This window comes from Eumetopias jubatus, unplaced genomic scaffold (genome assembly GCF_037043125.1).
Source record: "Eumetopias jubatus isolate StellerSeaLion01/CBP00866 unplaced genomic scaffold, mEumJub1_p1.0 scaffold_5, whole genome shotgun sequence".
NCBI lineage: Eukaryota > Metazoa > Chordata > Mammalia > Carnivora > Otariidae > Eumetopias > Eumetopias jubatus.
In genome coordinates, this window is record NW_028274811.1 from 41,076,495 (window position 1) to 41,100,325 (window position 23,831).

General features: G+C 37.0%; 1 protein-coding gene across 2 annotated transcripts in view; it reads right to left on the reverse strand.

The window, feature by feature from the left end:
* SLC38A9 (solute carrier family 38 member 9) overlaps positions 1–23,831 on the reverse strand; it is an 83,180-nt gene that overhangs the window by 8,340 nt on the left and 51,009 nt on the right. For both annotated transcript variants that reach the window (XR_003611666.2, XM_028119127.2), the window contains exon 11: positions 9,538–9,644. Coding sequence is in view for 1 of the 2 variants with exons in the window: in XM_028119127.2 (XP_027974928.1) it covers positions 9,538–9,644 (107 nt within the window). In the remaining variant the exon portion in view is untranslated. The remainder of the gene's footprint in view (positions 1–9,537; positions 9,645–23,831) is intronic.

The window sequence follows — 23,831 nt, forward strand, 5'->3', positions numbered from 1 at the left end:
AGCTAGTTAAAGGGCAGACAGTAAGCAGGTATCACAGACAAGCTTAACAAACCTAAACAGTAAACAAAAGGAAATCAAAAGGCAACTGTTCCAACAGCTGCACAATGTTATTATTGGAATCAGTAAACAAATGCAGCACATTAAATAAAGTGGGTTGCTTTCTTCCACTGCTGTTCCCACCCTCCTGACCTCCTACCCCCATGTGAAGGAAAAAGCTCCAAGACATTTAATGCAACCAGCTGTCAGATCCAAAGAGAACAGATCCCACGGCTCACAAATCTGGTCTCCATCATCGCTAAAGTTACAGCCAAACAATTCAGCACAACTAAATTATGGCAATAAGCCTATTCATTTTTCATTTTAAACACAAATTACTTTGAAAGCTAAGAAAACAGATAAGAAAAAAATTATATATAATTTTACTTTAGTTTGATAACACAATAAGGAAAGTGGACATTTGGCATTAGGGAGCATTTCTGATTTTTTGGACAACTCTTCTCCTTAAATGGGCTGAGCAAGAATAGAAAGTTATAAACTTGAATGTTCATAAATTCACTTAAAAAGCAAGTAACAAGCTATGAGAAATCCTAAGGTTAGGTCTAAATAGACAATCAGCTTGAAAACAAACCAGGGATTCCAGACCCTGAATTAGATGGTGGACACGCCTATGAAGAAGCCACAGGAACTTGGGATTATGCAGGTTGGTTCTAGCATTCTCAACGAGCTTCTAATTGTTTAGGGTTGAGGAAGGAAGCTTCAGGGGGCTTTCAAAGTCTTTCCTCTTTTTTTTTTTTTTTAAGATTTTATTTATTTGACATAGAGAAAGAGCACAAACGGGGAGTGGGAGGAGAAGCAGGCTCCCTGCTAAGCAGGGAGCCTGACGATGACCTGAGCCTAACGCAGCGACTTAACTGACTGAGCCACCCAGGTGCCTCAAGTCTTTCCTCTTTAGTTTGTGAAGCCTAGGGCCCATTTCAGGCTATACGTCAGTCACTCCTAAGTTTGTCTCATGGTTTTGTAGAGAATGAACAGAAATGAACAAGGAAACTCTACCTTTCATATCAAAGGGTAGTATTCTCCCATTATGATGTTTAAAAGTCATTCTACCTTCAACCTACTCAATGTGACTCAAAAACAGAGGTAGTCTTATAAAATGCAAAATCTTGGGAGGCCAAAACAGCTGTGTCAGAGATAGTTATACATAAAGTGGGACAGCTACCATTTCATGGACAGTCTTTAGCTTACATAGCACCTGATCACCCATCATTCTGGTCAGGCTTTCTGCAAAGACGTGTACCTTAGTAGACTTTGGGGGAAAGTCTGATGAAGATGATAAGGCTAAGGTGCAAAGGCTTCCTGATAAGTCAGTTTTCCCTTCTGTTTTCCTGTTCTTATAGCACTGTACACATACCTGAAATTACAACATCTAGTAGAGTGTACTGTAGTTATCACTAGTTTCTATTATAAAAGTAATCTATGTTCATGAATGAAAGCTCCCAAGGGGGAAAAACTGTCCCTCAACACCCAAAAAGTAGCCAAGGTTAAGAGTTTTTGTATCATGTTGGTATTTTAATTTTTCTATGTCTAAGTTGGTTCATACCACTAGACTATGAGATCCTTGAGGGCAAGGACTATGTGTTTTTCATCTCTATATCCTCAATACCCAGAACAATACCTGGGACAGAGGAGGAACCTGGTAAATGTACAGGAAAAATAATAACCATGCTGGCTATAGTTAGTAGCCAGTTATTAAACAGGCTAGGTGCTCGGCTATGTAGTAAGCACTTTACATGTATAATCTCATTAAATGTAGGTGCATTCATTTTCTTCATTTTATAAATGAATAAACTAGTACAGCAAGGTTACAAAACTTGTTCATGGTTACAGAGTAAGTAGCTGGTAAAGTCAGTATTCAAACTAAAGATGTTATGGCTCCAAATTGCATGCCCTTAGCTATCACAGTGGAGAAATGATCAGTCTCGAATGCATCTGTGTCACAGTTAATAAACAACAATAAAGAAATAAAAGATAGGTGGCTCAGTTAACCATCTGCCTTCGGCTCAGGTGATGATCCGAGGGTCCTGGGATTGAGCCCTATATCGGGCTCCCTGCTCAGTGGAGAGCCTGCTTCTCCCTCTCCCACTCCCCCTGCTTGTGCATGCTCTCTCTGTTAAATAAATAAATAAGATCTTAGAAAAAAAAAGAAAAAAGATAAAGAAGTAACAAGTTACGAGTAACAAAGGATACAGCAGAGTGCACACACAGATGCAAGAAAATATTAAAATCAGAACAGTTCTATTTTACAGTAGTCTAAATGTACATTCAATGCAACTAAGTTAAGAGTTGCATATCTGTTTTCATCTGAAACTACTCTAATGAACAGAAAAGATGTTTTAATATGAAAGCAGCTGAGGGTTAGCATGATCCTGGGAAACATGCCACCTATGAATACCATGCACACATGTGCGTTTTGCTATTCTCTGGCTTGAACACAAGCCATCACTGTACTAGGCCTGGAGATACAGCCTCTTAAAAGCCCATTTAATGGAAAAGGGAGGAAAAAAGCCATCTTTTAGACAATGAGTCTCAAAGTAAAAAATATATTTAAAAAGAGGCACAGATGACAAATGAATCCTACACATTAATAAGGTAATCTACTCTGCCTTACGAATGAGCATCGGGGGGCAGGGTGATGGGAAGAATGCTACCTCAGAATGAGGACTAGCTTTACGGGGGTGGGCAGGAGTACTGCTGGAAGCACATTCTGCTTCTCGAATATAGTTTATGATTTGTTCCACATACTGTTCACAGTGAAAACACTATGCAATGGAGCATTTACTAACAAAAATGACAGAAACTGACCACACAGACCTATCCCAGACATTTACATAAAAACCTCTGATGATGTATAGTTAAGTAAACTACACAGATTCATATGAAGAAGCAAAAAGTAAATAACAAATTGAGATATAAGGGACTGCAAATGTTTTTAAAGAACTAGCATGATGTGAAACTAAATAGACAGGCAAAACAAAACAAAAAAAGCACTGTATAGGTTCTAATTCAAACATGATGAGGAAATACCAAGAGGTTAGTCCACATATCCAGGATCATTTCCTAGATGTTTACAGAGACTATATATTCTGACGATAAAGAATGAGTTGGATGATCTTCAAATCTACAACTTTTTTTTCTTTTGGTAAGGTATGCCTTACTAAGGAATAGAAATTATATCCCATTTAGTGACACACACACACACACACACACACACACAAAACAACTATGTTTAGTGAAAACAAAACAAAACAAAAAAACCATGAAATTAAGCTGAATTTAACAAAGCTGGAAAATCTGATCATTACACCTGTTTAGGAGCCACATTATTTTCCTCCTTCACAAATGTCTTTAGATCCAAGTTCAACTCCAGTTTATATAGAAGAAAGTGAGGCCTTTTTATTCTTTTGTCTTCTCTACTTTTAAGCCTTTGTTTACTGAACTCTGAATGACTAACACAACATTAACAATTCAGAGTCCCTGACAAGCTTCACATTTTTTTTTTTTTTAAGATTTTATTTATTTGTCAGAGAGAAAGAGAGAGTGAGTGGGCAAAAGGCAGAACGATAAGGAGGTTCCCTGCTGAGCAAGGAGCCTGACACAGGGCTCAATCCTGGGACCCTGGGATCATGACCTGAGCCAAAGGCAGCCGGTTAACCAACTGAGCCACCCAAGCATGCCAGCTTCACATTTTCTGACTTAAATCTCAAGAAAATATATATTAACAGGACTTGTATGAGTCAAATTACTTACTGAAACCTGCTGAAAAGTATAATTATTAAATAAACTAAATGACAATTTTTTTCTTAGAATATAGTACCCATTTAGCTTAATTTATGCAAGTATATAAGCCAATTTCAGTACAATCAAAAGGAGAGTTTATGTATTTACATATATTTAAAGTGTTTAGAATTTTGTTGGCACAAAGTGTTAGCTTTACATTACAAAATGCTAGCTTTATCATTAGTATTTACTAATGTTTTAAGAAGTTAACATGAAGTCTAACTGATTTTTTGAAAGCTAGACTATACTTCATACCCTAGTTTCAATTAAGACAATAAGAAACCATCATCCACTTAAATTTTTAAGCTTCTTTTTAAAAAATATTTCCCACAAAAGACAAAAGTTGAGTTAAATTTTACCAGCTGAATCTCACATACTAGTTCTACAAAGTGCTAGTCTCAAAAGGGAGCAGAAACGGGAACGCATTTTATGGTGTGTACACATAAAAAAACAGATTTCAAGGCCCACTGAGTGTTCTAGTAAGAAAGGCAGAGAATCTTCCTGCAATCCTTGGGAGACCGTAAACTGAAATGTCTATCTCTCCATGCAGTCCTGAGCTTCTCTCACTGGGGAATGCACATCTCCAGATACATAAATTTCCAGAAAAGCGATTCTACTTAAGAGTTTTAGGAAGCACAAAGTTAAGTAGAGGCCGTCCTCTTTTTTCATAGTAGTATGACACTAAAACTGCCTGGACACCTCTTTGAGGAAGATGTGGTGGCAGCTGCAGCACAGCTGGGGTCCACCTGCTCCCGCCGTACTGCTGTTTGCTCTCACCCAGGAACAAGTTGGTCAGAAAGCTGTGCACTGCAGCTATGGCTTACAGATATCAGAAAGACTGCCGTAAAACCTGAAGTGGGGATTCGCTGAATGTAAATGCCCTGAACAATCTGTGCTGACTTCATCAGAGGCACACAGGAAAAGAATATCAAAGTAAAAGAATGAGTTTGGATGCCCACCAAGACTCTGAGAATCACTATGCGATTTAAACTCCTTGGACTGAAGGTACTAAGATTCCTAAGATTTTCCAAAGTCAGTTCTAGACAAGGATCCACAAGCCACTCACTGACTTGCACAGTCCTTCAGAGATTGTTAAGCTTTTAACTTCCAGCAGTATTGAATGGTTGAAGTCACTACTGTAGATATTTACACCAACTATTTCAATAAATTATCATTTGTTAAAAAAAATGTGTGATACGATCATAATAATCTACGAGAAAAATTGATTGTTCCATGACCTTTAACAATTTTTGTTGAAACATTAAAAACTCTCACTGTTGGTTACAAATGTATAAGGAAATGAAAACATTAGCAAAATTACTATTTTTTTTAAGTTTTTTATTTATTCATTTGAAAGAGAGAGAGAGAGCAAGCAAGAGTATGAGCAGGGGGAAGGGTGAGAGGGAGAGTGTGAGAAGTAGACCCCCCCACCCCTGAGCAGGGAGCTGATGTGGGACTCGATCCCAGGACTCTGGGATCATGACCTGAGCTGAAGGCAGACACTTAACCGACTGAGCCATCTAGATGCCCTAATATACTATTTTAAAACATCAGAAACATTGAGAATTAAAGTGGTGGTTTTTTTTTATTTAAAAAAACTTACCAAGGGCACTTTGAATTATTTCCTCCTTCTCATGGTATAATTACAATACAGAGCAAGCATCTTTTCCATGCCTTAGTGAACTGTCATATTCCTTTCTTCTAAGTTTGCATTACCTTCCATCACTTCATCCATTGTGCCTTCAAAGTTGTGAAGTATTTCTCAGAATTCTTTCAATGTGAAGTTTTCTGATAGTGCCACTTCCTGGGGGACAACTTCATTCTTCTCATCACAACCACTTTCCTCATTGATGTTGATAAGTTCACCTTCCCCAGGTCCCCAGATTCCTCTGGCTGCACATTCAGAGTCTCTTGAACGTCTACCTTTCCACAAGCAGAGGTTTCTTCCATGATTTCATTTATGTTTCATTCAAATTTCATTTCCAGCATTTTCACTTTTTATTTCATTATTGCACTTTCACCTCTGTCAATTTTCTCTCTCGATTTTCCATTTTTTGTAAAATATTATGTGGATTTACCACCAGGTAAGAAGGAGACAACTTAACTATCCGCTTGGCAGTCTGTGTGTAAAGTGAATGACAGATGCGTAGTGACCAATCAATGAGACTTTGAAAGAAGTGATGTGATTGGTAACAGATCATGATATATGTCTGTTATTTATGTGGTGATTTGTGAATTGAAGGGCAGGTAGCTATTACTTTATGTAAGTACTCAAATTTCAACTCCTGTGGTAATTGGAATTTGAACCATGTTGTTAGGGGGACTGAGGTAATTTAAACCACAGTAACTGAAAGTCATGCATATAGGAACTGTGTAAAGTGAGGTCTGCCTGTCATTTAACTCATTATTTTAAGATTTTTCTACTAAGACAAACTAATTCAGAGTACAGTAAAAATGTGCATGCATGCTTAAGATGAAATATGAGACTTCAATGAAATTGTGTTCTTCAGCTGCAGATTCCCAGGTATATGAGGTATTCTCTGTCATTAGGAGACTTTAGTGGTAAAGTTTGAGAAGCAGAGCCTTATTATGGATAGAATCATCCAATATGTTACTTGGTCTAAGCTGGCCTAAGAAAAAAGTTGATTAGTATAGACAGGTGACTTAGATGGCACCAAGGAACACATTATTAATAAGATACACATTATTTCCTGTGAAGATGAAACAGGTATTTTCCACTATCTTTCTAAACTTCCTAAAACTTCATGTAGGTAGCTTTGTTCAAGTGACAATGAGTGAGGGAACTTGTGAAGGAGGAGGAAGGGATTTAAAAGTACAGAGCTTTAAAAGTATATGCTCATTTTCCCCTTACATCCCAAAGTCCAAATGCTTACTTAGGATAAACAAGACTTTCTTCCTATTCCCTCAGAAGATTTAAAACTGTTTATGACAAAAGTATAAGTATAATAAGACTAAACATTTCCAAGATAAAAACTAAATCTAGGGGCGCCTGAGTGGCTCGGTGCGTTAAGTGTCTGGCTTTGGCTCAGGTCATGATCTCAAGGTCCTGGGATCGAGCCCCGTGTCGTAGGGCTCCCTGCTCAGACTCCTTTCTCCACCTGCAATTCTGCCTGCTTCTCTGTCTCTGCCCCTCCCCCTGTTTGCGCTCTCTCTCTCTCTCAAATAAAGAAATAAAATCTGTAAAAAAAAATAAAATTGAAAAATAAAATTAAAATCTAGTGCAGTGATGAGAGAAAAGATAAGAATTAACATGGTTCATTATGTATTTTTCTGGGGATCCATTATTAGCATTATAGGAAGAAATCTTGGAGAAGAGTTAATATGTTCTCATTGCAAAATACGTTTGAAGGCACTGGAAAGAATCTGAAGGGGAAGATATTTTCTCCTGTTAGGTGAGAGATCCAGTCTAAATGTAAGGAGAGAGGGTAAGAGGGGATATAGAAACAAAAAATTTCTAGCTGCTACTATACACCACAGCATGTTAAATACCTTTCCTATTTTATAATGTTTAATTGTGATTAAAACCCTGAGATGTAGGTATCAAATAATGCTATTTTTACATCTGAAAAATCTGAAGGTCACCAAGTTAGAGAGTTTGGAAAATCCAGATTAACTCAATTCTAACTCCATTCACAGGTAATATGCCAGATGTGTTACTACGTAAGAGTAAACATGAAAATGGTGGAGTTTGATTTATATTCTTGCCCTAATTTGAGAGCTAACTTCCTTCTCCTTAGAAGGATTTTTGCCTTCATAATGACTCTGCCACACATTGCTTGACGTTTTCTCAGAATCCCCAGGCACAATGAACTCTTCTTCCTTTGTATTTCAGTAACAATTGTACAGACCTCTATTAGAGCTTCACCATGATTTTCGTTTACATGGTTAGAAGCCATCAAACTGATTTCAAAATCTGCAGACAAGGCCACAAGTAACTGGTTAACTTCTGCCTGCTTTGGGTTCAATTCACTCTTCTTTCTCTAGTATCTTAAGGTGGAAGGTTAGGCTGCTGATTTGAAATCTTTCTTCTTTTTTAATGTAGATATTTACAGCTATAAAATTTCCCTTCAACCACTGCTTTAGCTGCATCCCATAAGTTTTGCTCTGTTGTGTCTTCATTTTTAGTGATCTCAAAGTATTTTCCAATTTTTCTTGTGATTTCTTCTTTGACGCATTGCTTATTTAGGAGGCTGCTATTTAATTTCCATGTATTTGTCAATCTTCCAAATTTCTTCATTAGTGATTTTTAAATTTACTTTACTGTGGTCCAAGAACATACTTGGTATGATTTCAATCCTTTTAAATTTATTGAGATTTATTCAATTTCCCAGCATATGGTCTATCTTGGTATATGTTCCATAAGCATTTGAAAAGAATGTGCATTCACCTGTTGCTTGAGAGAAGACCTTTATAAATGTTAATTAGATCAAGTAGGTTGACATTATTTTGGTTTTCTATATCCTTATTTATTTTCTATTCCATCAATGATTAAAGGAGGGGTAATGAAATCTCCAATTATAATAGTGAATTTGTCTACTTCTCCTTTCTGTTTTGACAGCTGCTGCTTCATTTATTTGGAAACTCTGTCCCTGAGTGCCTATGTATTTATGATTACTATGTCTTCTTGAGGGATTGATCCCTAAAGATCATTATGTACTGTTGCTCTTTACTTCTGTTAATACTCCTCATTCTGAAGTCGACTTTGATATTAAAACAGCCACTCTACCTGTCTTTGTTTAGTGTCTGCATGGTATATCTTTATATTTAAAGTATACAGCTGACCTTTGAACAACGGGGGTTTGAAATGCGCAGGCCCACTTAAATGCAGATTTTCTCCAATAGATACAGCACAGTACTGTAAATGCATTCTCTTTCTTATGATTTTCTTAGTAACATTTTCCTTTCTCTAGCTTACTTTATTATAAGAATATAGCATATAATACATTAAAAATACAAAATATGTATTGAAATCAACTGTATATGTTATCATTAAAGCTTCCAGTCAACAGTAGGCTATTAGGAGTTAAGCTCTGGGGGAAAGTTATACATGAATTTATGACTGTGGCAGTGGGGGATGAGGTAGTCAGCACCCTTAACCGCCATCTTGTTCAAGGGTCAACTGTAGTCAGGTTTTGTTTTTTAATCACTCTGATATCTTTTAATTGCAGCATTTAGACCATTTATATTTAAAGTTATCATCAATATGATTGGGTTTAAATCTATTATCTTGCTATTTGTTTTCAGTTTGTCCCATCTAGTCTTTGTTTCTTTCTTTTTATTCTGTTTCTTTTTTTAAATCTTTTAGATAACCTGGGTATTTTAAAAAGATTGTATCACCACTGCTGGCTATTAGCTATGCCTCTTCATTTTTTTAGTGATTATTCTATAGCAGGGGTTGACAAACTATGGTCCATGATGAAATCTGGCTTGCTGTCTGTTTTTGTAAATAAAGTTTTCTTGAAACATAGCCACCATCCATTTGTTCAAATACTCTTTATGGTTACTTTCATGACACAGAAGCAGAGTTAGGTAGTTTTAACAAAGACCATAAGGCCCACAAAGCCTAAAATATTTACCATCTAAACCTTTACAGAAAAAGTTTGCTGACTACTGTTCTATGGCTTAAATTTAAGAATTAAGATCCAATAACAAAATTCAATTCCTCTGACAATTACTCACGTTGTTTTCTTGGTTCTTGTTGTTCTTCAAGAGTGTAATAATACAATTATGAATAAAGAAAGCAAGGGTAAGCACTCCAGTCAGCTGTGGAAACTGAAATCTTATCTCTAGGAGAAAAAGAGAGCGAAAAAAAAAAACAAACCACAGTACATTAAAACTGACAGCCAGAAAACGAATGTTAGTAGCCTAAAGTTGACTGCCAAAAATTAGCTGCCTCTGCTTTATCCAGGGAATATTAAAATGTCTTTACAAAGTTCCTCAAGGCTTGAACAAAGTACTTGAGCAAAGTACTTGAAAAGGGAAAGAAAAGGAATTAAGAAATGACTACTCTGTAAGGGTACTTCACATCAGTTAATGCTGTTTGAGGTCACACAACTACTGTGTGGCATAGCAGGTTTCAAATTTAGAACTTTAAAGGTCTTCCTCTTCTAATACTTGAATTTGCCAGAAAAATACCTTTAGAAAAGGAATCAGAAAAGGGAGAATTGGTCATTTAACATTTTTCAAAGGCTAATGTAAAAGGCACTGCTTAAAAATACAGAAATAACAAATGTCTACACAGAGGGCAATGGTTAAACTAGGATATAACTGCTCTGTGGTATACAGTACATAAGAATTATGTTCTAAAGAAAGGTTTTATGCTATGGCAAATGTTAATGACTCAAATAGCATGTATAGTATGATTTTACATTTATTTTTAAAAGTTTGTGTGTGTATATACATACGTATGTATGCTAAGAAAAAAGATTGGAGGGATAATCACAAAAGTTTAAATAGTGATCATCTCTAAATTTTCTATAATAAATTCAAAGTTAACATGAAATAAGAATAATATTAATAAGTATTTCAAAAGCACTGCCAATTTCTGTCTTTGAGGTTTGCTAACACAAAAATGAAAAACTGCTTTTATGTAGAATAAGACCAAGATTTACATGAAAACAGTGCTATATCTAGGCAAAGTAGGTGGCAAAAGTGAAGAACAACCCGTCTCAGGGGATTCCTTAGTTATAAAAAGAAAAGAAAGTCCACTGATTTTTGCCATAGTATTTAGGAAAGAAAATAAGAATAACTAAGAATCAAGTGCTGGCTCTGAAATAAATCAGGATGTAAGAGTTTAAAAATTATATACTTAAGTTTTCCATTAAGTTTTTGTTGTTCTATTAGCTTTTTTTTTTTAATATTTTTTTATTTATTTCTTTGACAGAGAGAGACACAGCGAGAGAGGGAACACAAGCAGGGGGAATGCGAGAGGGAGAAGCAGGCTTCTCGCCGAGCAGGGAGCCTGATGTGGGGCTTGATCATGACCTGAGCTGAAGGCAGCTGCTTCACTGACTGAGCCACCCAGGTGCCCCGGTCTATTAGCTTTCATCTAAATTTTTATTCACAAAGCAATTCAAAGTCTATTTTTCTAGGGTGCCTGGGTGGCTCAGTCAGTTAAGTGTCTGACTCTTGGTTCGGCTCAGCTCATGATCTCAGGGTTGTGAGATCGAGCCCTGTGGTGGGCTCTGCACTGGGCATGGAGCCTGCTTAAGAGTCTCTCTCTCCCTCTCCCACTGCACCCACCCCCCCCACCCATGTACACATGCTTTCTCTAAAAAAAAAAATAAAACAAAAAAATTTTTCTCAGGAAAAATTTCCCCTTTTCTGTCTATAATCTTTTAACTTTTTTTTTTTTTTTACATCTAAGCAATTAAATAAAATGTGGGGGCAACTCCCACTTCTGTTTAAAAAAATAAAAATTCTAAAACAATTTATTTTTAAGTAATCTCTACACCCAACATGGGGCTTGAACTTACTTCGAGATCAAGAGTTGCACTCTCTACTGACTGAGCCAACCACAGCCCCCCTGCCAAAACCAACTCTTAATACATTGGGCATATAAGGATACATAGATCACTTCAGATCAATAATCAGAATTATATTTATATAATATTAAGAGAGGTACCATTTTTGGAAATATGATAAATTATTTACATGACTTTATTCTTTGCAGAACAATAACTGAAAAACTCTTTAGTAAGAATTCAAAGTCATCAAATCACAAAGGAAGAGAGCAAAAGAGAAAGAAAGGAAAAAAGGAATTACAAAACAACCAGAAATCAATTAATAAAATGGCAATATTAAGTCCATACCTATAATTACTTTTTTATTTTATTTTATTTATTTTTTTCTTGTGCACATCCAGGATGATTTCCTTGGGATGACTTTCTAGAAGGAGTATTTTTTTTTAATATTATGTTCAGTTAGCCACTGTATATATCAAAAATTCTTTTAAATGTAAATGGACTAAATTCTCCAACCAAAAGAAAAAGAGTAGCTGAATGGATAAAATAACAAGACTCAACCAGATGTTGCCTACAAGAGACTCACTTCAGCTTTAAGGACACACACAGACTCAGAGTGAAAGGCCGGGAAAAGATATTCCATGCAAATGTAAACCAAAAGAAAGTAGGGCTATACGTATATCCAAAAAAAAATAGACTTTAAACCAAAGACTGTATCAAGAGACAAAAAAGGTCATTATATAATAATAAAGCGATCAACTCATCAGACATTTGCAAATATTTATGTTCCCAACATAGGAGCACCTAAGTACATAAAGCAAATATGAACAGATCTGATGGGAGAAATAGACAGCAATATAATAATACTAGAGGGCTTCAATATACCACGTTTAACAATAAATAGATCACTCAGACAGAAAATCAATAAGGAAAGATTGAACTTAAATGACACGTTACACCAGATGTACTTGATAGACATTTACAAAACACTCCATCCAATAAGAGAATACACATTCTTCTCAAGTGCACATGGAACATCTCCAGGATACATCACATATTAGCCCACAAAGTATGTCTCAACAAATTTAAGAGAACTGAAATCATACCAAGCATCTTTTCCAACCACGATGGTATGAAACTAGAAATCAATTACAGAAAAAAAAAACTGGAAAATTCACAAATATGTGGAGATGAAGTAACATGTTACTGAACAACCAATGAGCCAAAGAAGGAATCAAAAGAGAAATCAAGATGTTGAGACAAGTGAAAATGGAAATACTTACCAAACTTAAAGGATGAAGCAAAAACAGTTCTATGAGGTCAGTTTATGGTGATAAACATCCCCATTAAGAAACAAAAAAGATCTCAAATAAACAACCTAACTAGATGCCTGGGTGACTCAGGCAGTTGAGTGTCCGAATCTTGATTTTGGCTCAGGTTATGATTTCAGGGTCCTGGGATCGAGCCCCATGTTAGGCTCTGCACTAAATGGGGGGTCTGCTTGAGGATTCTCCCTCTTCCTCTGCCCTTTCCCCCTCTTAAGCTCATGCTCGCTTGCTCACTTTCTCTAAAATACATAAATAAATCTTAAAGAAAAAACCAACTTTATACCTCAAATAATAATGAGAAAAAAAGAACAAATTAACCTAAAGTAGAAGAAAGGAAATAACAAAGTTGAGAGCAGAAATAAATGAAATAGAGACTAAAGAGACAATAGAAAAGATTAACAAAACTAAGCTGGTTTTTTGAAAAGATAAAATAGATAAACCTTTAGCTAGATTAAACAAGAAAAAAGAGAGAGGACTCAAATAAAAAAATTATAAATGAAAGGGGAGACATCACAACTGATACCACAGAAATACAAAGATTTATGAGACGACTGTAAACACTTATACACCAACAAATTGGAAACCAACAAATTGGACTTAGACACCAAGAGATAGATACATTACTAGAAACATACAAACTACCAAGACTGAATCATAAATGGAAAATAAGAACAGACCAATTTCTAGTGAGGAGATTGAATCAGTAATAAAAAAATCTCCCAATAAAGAAAAGTCCAGGCAGGACCAGGTATCTTCACTGGTGATTTCCAGCAAACATTTGAAGATAAATTAATACTAATCCTTTTTAAACTCTTCCAAAAAATAAAAGAGGAGGGAACACTTCCAAACTCACTTTATGAGGCCAGTACTACCCTGATCCTGATATCAAATTCAGGCAAGGACACTACAAAAAAAGAAAATTATAGGCCAATATCCCTGATGAACATAGATGCAAAAATTCTCAACAAAACATTAGCAAACTGAATTCTATACCATGATTAAGTGGGATTTATTTCAGGGATGCAAGGATAGTTCAACATTCACAAATCAATCAACGTGATAGACCACATTAATAAAACAAGGGATAAAAATCATATGATCAGCTCAATGGATGCAGAAAAAGCATTTCACAAACTCCAATATCCATTTATGATAAAAACTCTAAACTGGGTATGGCGGGAATGTACATCAACATAATAAAGGCCATGGCCAACATCGTACTCAACAGTGAAAAGCTGAAAGCTTTTCCTCCAAGATCAGGAATGAGAGACAGGATGCCCACTCTCACCATTCTTATTCAACACAGTACTAGAAATCCTCGCCACAGCAATTAACCAAGAAAAAGAAATAAAAGGCACCCAAATCAGAAAGGAAGAAGTAAAACTGTCTCCATTTGCAGATGACATTATATTATATATAGAAAACTCTAAAGACTACACCAAAAAACTTACAACTAGGGGCGCCTGGGTGGCTCAGTTGTTAAGCGTCTGCCTTCGGCTCAGGTCATGATCCCAGGGCCCTGGGATCGAGCCCTGCATCAGGCTCCCTGCTCTGCGGGAAGCCTGCTTCTCCCTCTCCCACTCCCCTTGCTTGTGTTCCCTCTCTCACTGTGTCTCTCTCTGTCTCTCTCTATCAAATAAATAAAATCTTAAAAAAAAGCAAAACTGTTACAACTAATAAATAAATTCAGTAAAGTATCAGGATACAAAATCAATATGCAAAAATCTGTTGCACTTCTATACACTAACAATGAACCATTAGAAAGAGAAATTAAGAAAACAATTCCATTTACAATAGTATCGGAAAGAATAAAGTAGTTAAGAATCAATTTTAACCAAAGAGGTGAAAGACCTGTAAGTTGAAAACAGTAATGAAAGAAACTGAAGACGACACAAATAAATGGAAAGATATTCCATGTCCATGTTTGAAGAATTATTACAGTTAAAATGTCCATGCTACCCAAAGCAATTCAATGCAATCCCTATTAAAATCCAACGGCATTTTTCAAAGAAATAGAACAAACAATCCTAAAATGTGTACAGCATCACAAAAGACCCGGAAAGCCAAAGCAGTCTTGAGGAAGAACAAGACTGAAGATATCACAATCCCAGATTTCAAACTATAGTACAAAGCTACTGTAATCAAAACAGTATGGTACTGGCAAAAAAGAGACACAGAGATCAGTGGAACAGAAGACAGTGCCCAGAAATAAACTCAGACATACATGGTCAATTCATTTATATTAAAGGAGCCCAAAATATACAAACTGGATCAGCCACACCCACCTCAGCAGTGCTTTAGCACATCCACGTTCTGACAGTATTTTCATTAACACTGCTTTTCTACATATTCTGTTGGTTCAGAGAGAATGCATAAATGAGGCTATAGCACCTCTGACCTCAACTTATTATATTATTATTGTTATTATTACCATTACCATTATTATTATGCATTTGACCATAGCAGCTCCATTATGAATACTACTTTTAGGCAGGGAATTATAGGACTATTTTTCCTCTACCCTACTGATGTCCTGGAGTCATAGAGGACTCCTACTTCAGCCAACCTTCAATAAAGGGGAAGGAGTGTTTCAGTGCCACTAAAGTTGTTTTTAGCTTAAAAGAGAAGGCTCTTCACGATTGGGACTTTGCCTCTCTATCCTTACCTCCAAACACTTCCCAACTAGTATTCTTTCACTCCAGCAACCCAGATTCTTATAATTTCCTAAAGGGGTCGTGTTATCTCAGGCCTGAACTGTTGCTTAAACATGTTCTATTGACTGGGCATATACCCCTTCCACCAATTCTTCATTTAAAGAACTCCTTTAGGTCCTTAGAAACCTTCTCTGATTTCTTTCTTTCCTTTTTTTTTTTTTTTATTTATTTGACAGAGAGACAGCGAGAGAGGGAACACAAGGAGGGGGAGTGGGAGGCTTCCCGCCAAGCAGGGAGCCTGATGTGGGGCTCGATCCCAGGACCCTGGGACCATGACCTGAGCTGAAGGCAGATGCTTAACGACTGAGCCACCCAGGTGCCCCACCTTCTCTGATTTCTAATTTTTATTTGCATGCAATTCCCCTAGACTATTGTCTCTTAGATTTATCTCTACATTATGATCAGTAATTCACAAATTGATCTTACTGCTCAACTGTAAGATCCTGGAGGGTAGTGAGCCACATCTCTTTCTGACAATGTATGGCACATAATCAGAGGTATTCCTTTATATTCAGAATAAAGGACTTCAGCCATTTAAGTGGTCAAAATTCTATTTTAAACTGTTCTTCAGAATGACTTTGCTTTTTGCTAAGATCTTTCAGTTTTCAATAAGCTCCCTTCAGTATAGCTGATATTTCCTGTCTTTCAGAGCAATCAACTTCTATTACCTCTAAATGCTTTCTGAAGCAATTTATTAATTGATCCTTTTCTAACCATGGCCAGTGATACCAGTGTTGTTTCTAACTTGTCAAATTAGAATGAGTAAATATCTGGCTTTTTCCAATTAACCAACAAAAACTCTTTTTGAGTAATTTTTTTTTAAAGATTTTATTTATTTATTTGACAGAGAGAGCGAGAGAGCACAAGCATGAGGAGCAGTAGAAGGAGAGGGAGAAGCAGGCTCCCCGCCGAGCAGGGAGCCTGATGCGGGGCTCAATCCCAGGACCCTGGGATCGTGACCTGAGCCGAAGGCAGACGCTTAACAACTGAGCCACCCAGGCGCCCCACTGAGTAATTTTCTTAAAAACCTGAGATTCTTTTCAACAGTTTCAGTGAGATATAATTCATATGCACTTCACCCATTTAAAGTATACAGCCATTTTGGAATGCCAACTGGCAATATCAACCAAAGCAGAATATACACATACCTTGCAAATCCACTCTTAGGTTTATACAAGAGAAAGCTGTCATATTTTCACCTTAAATATGTATAAGAATAGAGTACAGCAATAAACATAATACTAAACAAACGGAGACAAACATCCTTGAACAGTAAAAGATAAACAAATTGTGGGTATAGTTATATAATGAAATACCAATGAGAATGAACTACAAATGGACACAACTACATGGATCAATATCACAATTTAATGTTGATTGGAAGAAGCCAGACACTAAAGAACATATGTTCTATATTTCTTTTACATGACTTAAAAACAAAACAAAACACAGACAAAACCAACTTTTGGGGTTAGAAGTCAGAACAGTGGTTAACTTTGCAGGGAGATAGCGGCTGGTAGGCATAATGAGAGGAACTTCTAGAGTGCTAGTTTTTGCTCTGGTTCTGGGTATCTGGTACATTGTGAAAATCAAACCGTATACTTAAGAGTTGTGCACTTTTATATGTGTATGTTATGCCTCAATAAAAAGTTCAAAAGCAAAAACAAAAAAATGATAGGGCCTACATGTAAAAAAATATAAAAACGGAAATTCCATTATATTTGGAGGCATTATTAAGTATCAGTGAGTGCATGGTAGAATGCAGTCTGCTCCTAATGGAAAGTTAATCACAAAGCTATTTAAAGCATATGTGGTTAGAAAATTATTTTTTCTGGTTGCAGATGAACACAATGCTGCTAACAAATGGCAAATCACTGCATAATCCTTGGAGATCAGTGTCTGAAGTCTTTCTGAAATCAGTTTCAAAGCATTTAACAGTTTTTCATTTTAAAAATGTAGTCCTAAATGTGTACTAATTGTTAAAAAGTATTACAGGGCTTCCAACAAAAAACAGCATTCTCTTGCTTCATACCCCCCATCCTGAAGCCTGTTTCCCAGAGGTAATTAATTATACCTCTTATAACTATTCAGCACACTTTAAATTTAGAATCTATCTTATTTAATGCTTATATTCCTTTGCCTTTATTTTTAAAATTTTAGACATAATCCACTGACTTTTTATGTTACTACTACCGCTCACATTTTCCCATCCCCCATCCTCCCAATATAATCTTAATTCTAATTTTGATTTTGTAAAAATAAATATTCAGTGTTTTAATTTTGATGATTATTCTGCATTATTCACAGTTAAGCCATGAAATGTATTATCATTATACTTTCTTATATAAAAATACTTTTGTTGGCCTGTTTTTATGGAGGTTTACGGAGATTTGGAGGTATTTTCTTTTTGGTTGCCTGTCTACTTAACACTAATTTTTCCCCAAACTCTCCAAAAAAGGGGTGAAAACCTACTCTGTACATGGGGCGCCTGGGTGGCTCAGTTGTTAAGCACCTGCCTTCAGCTCAGGTCAAGATCCCAGGGTCCTGGGATCGAGCCCCACATCGGGCTCCCTGCTCTGCAGGAAGACTGCTTCTCCCTCTCCCACTCCCTGTTTGTGTTCCCTCTCTCGCTGTGTCTCTCTCTGTCAAATAAATAAATAAAATCTTTAAAAATAAAAAAACCTACTCTATACAACACATCAAATAATCTTTTCCATTTCATTTTCCTTTTGAAAAAATGCCTCCTGGGGCCCTCTGTCTGCTGCTGTGATCTGGGCAGGTTGCTTGCTAGGCCTGCTGCACAGCTGTTTCCTAGGATAGCCCTTCACCACTACTCTGAGGATTCTGTGATTTACTGCTTTTTGGTGGAACACATTCCGCAGGGTTTTATTTTGTGTGTGTGTGAGAAAGAGTGCCTGGAAGGTAAAATTTTGTGAGACTTTACCTTCTGAAAATATCTATTGTACTCTAACACTTGAGTTAGGGTATGGTGGGATTTAGAATTTTAAGTTAAAATAACTTATCCTGAGACCTTCATGACACTTCTTCTGTCTTCTAGTTTTAGGAGTTGTTAAAAACCTTGAGACGATTCTGACTCCAGACCTTTTGTGTAAACTTGTTCTTCATCCCTAGAAGCTTTCAGGGTCTTCTCTTTATTCATGGTGTTCTGAAATCTTGTGATGATATGCTTCAGTGTGGATTTTATTCACAGTGCCAGGTACTGTGGGACCTGTACCTCTAGAAACTCGTGTTCTTTGGTTAGCAGGAAACTTCTTAAATTATTTCTTCCTCCACCCCCCCCTTCATTTTCTCTCTATTCCATGGAACTATTTTTAGTTATTAGGCTACCTGATTAATGCTTTCATTTTCTTATCTTTTCTCTATCCTTCCTTCCTTCCTTCCTTCCTTCCTTCCTTCCTTCCTTCTTTCCTCCCTCCGTCCCTCCCTCCCTCCTTTCTTCCATCCATCCAGGATTCCTAACCTACTTCTTGGGAAGTTGGCTTTATCTTCCAAATTTTCTTTGCATTCTTAATTTTTATTATATTTTTGGTTTCTAAGACCAACCTCCCTCCTTTTTTCCTTCCTTCCTTCCTTGGCACCCAAATACTGTTTCATGGATATATCACTTTCTTTTGTCATTTTGAGACGGTAATTTTTTGCAAGCTTTCTTATTCTTATTCCCTCTTATTCTCTTTTCAAGGTCTTCCCCCCTTACCGAGTTTTGTTTTCATGTAAGAGGCTTTCCACAAAAATCTAGTCATCTTTGCCTATTTTTTTTTATATCGAAGCACATATGCTTTGGTGCTTTATATTGAAGCACAAAAAAATGCATACTTAGTAAACATCTAAATGGTCTGATACAAGCAAAGTACCTGCCATTTCTTTGGTAGAACCCAAATGTCCAAGACTCTAGGTCTTTTCTCTTGCACTTGTCAGTTTCTCCAGAGGAGAATCCTCTGTTATCCTATGCTGTCAGCATTCTGGGAGCCAAAGAGTAAAGAAAAGAGAATTGGAGGGGTACAGGGAGAGAGGAGAGTCTTACCACTCAACATAATACTTTCACTTAGTCCCTGTTTTCAGACTAAAGCCTTTTTCCCACCCTTTGTTGTATATGGAGAACCTGAGTTCTGAGCCTAACTCAGTTTCTTCCATCACTTGCTAGACTGAGGAGGAAAAGGGGTTTATAATCTAACTATCTACCTATTCCTGATGTAAACTTGCAAAGAATTCTCCTCATTTTAAACTCTTTTCCTTACTCTTGTTTTCAGAGGGACCAAAATGCCTCTAAATACTTAGGGTTTCGATGTATAGTTCAAAATGTTCTCCTTTGTGATGGAATGCCTCTCTACAGGTACTTAAATTTCAGCTTTGTCGGCTTTGCTGTCAGTCTAACCATCTACCAGTTTTCCAGTATCTAACAATCGACTGCTGTCTCTTGTCTGCTCTTGTCTCTTCTATAGTCTCTTTGTGTTTGTTTTTACATTTATTTCTTCACTATTGCTTTAATGAGATTCAGGAGGGAGTAGGGATAAACACCTTTATTCATTCAACATTGTTTACGGACTACTCACTATGCCCTCAGAATTATTATAGGCCTTGGGGATACAACAATAATAGAGAAGTACAGAAAGCAAAAACAAAGAACATCCCTTTTCTCAGGAGCTAAAACATTCTTGTTAAGGACGACAGATACACAAGTTAAAAAAAATACAGGTATTCCTTACCAACTGAACTTTCACTCTTGAATTCAAGAACCGAATAGATTAAGAAACATTTTTAGAAAGTCCTTTGTTTTCTTAACTTCTGCTACTTTCTATCTGAAACTCAAGAACCAAATAGATTAGAATAATAGATATCCCTTAATATTTCAACTCATTATTAGAATTAGGAACTTAATAGATTTAGATAACCAGGGATACTTGCATATAAGATTTGGTAGTGATGAGAGCTCTAAAGAAAAATAAGCAATTAAGAAGTGAGAATGGGCAGGAAGCCAGCAAAGCCCTCTCTAATGATAATAACCATGTGGATAGCTAAGAAAAGACAAGGGCATTTCATGTATAGGTAAAAGTGCAAGGATTCTGAGCTAGGAGTGTGCTTGCATTCTTGTGGAACAGCAGGGAAACAGTGTGGCTGGAGTGGACTGAGTAAGTAGAAAAATAACAGGGAATGACGGCAGACAGGATGCCAGGAGTCAGATCATATAGGACCTGTGGACTATGACAGAGGCTTGCTTTATTTATTTATTTAAAGATTTTTATTTATTTGAGAGAGAGAAAGAGTGAGCGTAAGCAAGGGGGAGTGGCAGGCAGAGGGAGAAGCAGACTCCCTGCTCAGCAGGGAGCCCAACAACTGGGCTCAATCCCAGGACTCTGAGATCATGACCGGAGTCAAAGGCAGACGCTTAACCAACTGAGCCACCCAGGCACCCAGAGGCTTGTTTTATTCTGAATGAGATGAATGAGATGGGAAACCAGGCTTTTGAAGGTGGTGTTTTAAAAACCTCACTCTGGCTGCTAGGTATAGAACAAACTACAGAAAGGGAGGCAGAGTGGAAATGCTAAGACTAGTTAAGAGGCTAGTATAATCATCCAGGTTGACATGCTTTGGGGCACCTGGGTGGCTCAGTTGTTAAGTGTCTGCCTTTGGCTCAGGTCATGGTCCCAGGGTCCTGGGATCAAGACCCGCATCAGGCTCCCTGCTCAGCAGGAAGCCTGCTTTTCCCTTTCCCACTCCCCCTGCTTGTGTTCCCCTGCTCCCCCTGCTCTCTCGCTGTGTCTCTCTCTTTCTGTTAAATAAACAAATAAATAAAATCTTAAAAAAAAAAAGTACAGCTGACATGCTTTGCAGATATGGAAGGCGGGGAAAAAAAACAATCAAGTATGATTCTGAAGTTTGGGGCCTGAGCACGTGGAAAATTGGAGCTACCACTTTCTGAGACAGAGAGACCTGGGAGAAGAGCAGATTAGGCAGGTTGGTGCAATGGGGGTGGATGAGGATGGAAACAAATATTTGGTTTTCATAAATATAAGTTTGAAATACCTAGTAGATGTCCAAGTGGAGATGTAGAAGGGGCAGGTAGATAAGGACGATATAATATCTCTTTATAAGAGATAAAAAATTGGGACTAGTCCCCATATAGACAATATATAAAGCCAGGTGAGTACATGATATTACTTAGGGAATAAAGGCAGAGAGAAAGGTAGTTTGAATAAAACCCTACATAACTCCATAACTAACTGGTCAGGAATGTGAGAAAGCAGTCATGTAGAAGAATCAAGAGAAAATGGGGTTTTACAAAGACCCCATCAAAAAGGAGAACTACAGACCAATATTTCTGATGAACATGGATGCAAAAATTCTCACCAAAATACTAGCCAATAGGTTCCAACAGTACATTAAAAGGATTATTCACCATGACCAAGTGGGATTTATTCCTGGGCTGCAAAGTTGGTTCAACATCCACAAATCAAACAATGCGATACAACACATTAAAAAGAAAGAACAAGAACCATATGATCCTCTCAATAGATGCAGAAAAAGCATTTGACAAAGTACAGCATCCTTTCTTGACTAAAACTCTTCACAGTGTAGGGATAGAGGGCACATACCTCAATATCATAAAAGCCATCTATGAAAAAACCACAGTGAATATCATACTCAATGGGGGAAAAACTGAGAGCTTTCCCCCTAAGGTCAGGAACACGGCAGGGATGTCCACTCTCACCACTGCTATTCAACATAGTATTAGGAGTCCTAGCCACAGCAATCAGACAACAAAAAGAAATCAAAGGCATCCAAATCGGCAAAGAAATGAAACTCTTGCTTTTTGCAGATGATATGATACTGTATGTGGAAAACCCAAAAGACTCCACCCCAAAACTGCTAGAACTCATACAGAAATTCAGTAAAGTGGCAGGATATAAAATCAATGCACAGAAATCAGTGGCATTTCTATACACCAACAACAAGACAGAAGAAAGAGAAATTAAGGAGTCAATCCCATTTACAATTGCACCCAAAACCATAAGATACCTAGAAACAAATCTAACCAGAGGCAAAGATTCTGCACTCAGAAAACTATAGAATACTCATGAAAGAAATTGAGGAAGACACAAAGAAATGGAAAAACGTTCCATGCTCACGGATTGGAAAAACAAATATCGTGAAGATGTCAATGCTACCTAGAGCAATCGACACATTTAATGCAATCCCTATCAAAATACCATCCACTTTTTTCAAAGAAATGGAACAAATGATCCTAAAATTTGTATGGAACCAGAAAAGACCCCAAATAGCCAGAGGAATGTTGAAAAAGAAAAGCAAAGCTGGTGGCATCACAATTCCGGACTTCAAGCTCTATTACAAAGCCATACTCATCAAGACAGTATGGTACTGGCACAAAAACAGACACATAGATCAATGGAACAGAATAGAGAGCCCAGAAATGGACCCTCAACTCTATGGTCAACTAATCTTCGACAAAGCAGGAAAGAATGTCCAATGGAAAAAGGACAGTCTCTTCAACAAATGGTGTTGGGAAAATCGGACAGCCACATGCAGAAGAATGAAACTGGACCATTTCCTTACACCACACACAAAAATAGACACAAAATGGTTGAAAGACCTAAATGTGAGATAGGAATCCATCAAAATCCTTGAGGAGAAGACAGGCAGCAACCTCTTCGACCTCAGCCGCAGCAACTTCTTCCTAGAAACATCACCAAAGGCAAGGGAAAGCAAGGGCAAAAATGAACTATTGGGACTTCAGCAAGATAAAAAACTTCATCAAGATTATATGTTAATAAAAAAAAAGAAAAAAAAAGAGAAAATGGGTTTTAGAAGTTCAGAAAATGTTTCAAGATGGAAGGAGTGACCAAATGTGCTCATGCTGCTGCTAAGTTGAGCAGGAAGAGACGTGAGAACTGGTCACTGGATTTGACCAAGATGGAGTTACTGGATATGAGTGGAGTGACTGGGGCAAAAGCCCAGCAAACACGAGTTCAAGGCAAAATGGAAGAAGTAGAAAGAGTCAGAATAGACAACTCTTTCAAAGAGTTTTTCTTTAAAGGGAAGCAATAGCTAGAGGGGAACGTGGAATTATCTGAGTTTTTGTTTTAAGACTGAGAGAGAGATTTTTATCTGGGACGAATAGTTCAGTAAAGGAAATATTTGATGGTACATGATTAAGGAGAAAGAAGGGATAACTACAGAAATAAAGTCCTGGAGGGGGAAAGGATAGGATGAAACATACATGAGTAGTTTTTTCTACTTTTCCAATTACCTGGCAAGGAGGGCAATAGGATCCACTGCATTGAGAAAGAAATTTTTGCAACAAAAGTATATAAATAAAGATTCAATCAGAACTATAAGTTTATGTGAATTGTTCATCAAAGACAGTAAAGGCTCATACCCTCCAAAGTTCTCTGATTCTTAATTAGCCTTTACTGAAAAAGATTTATGACATA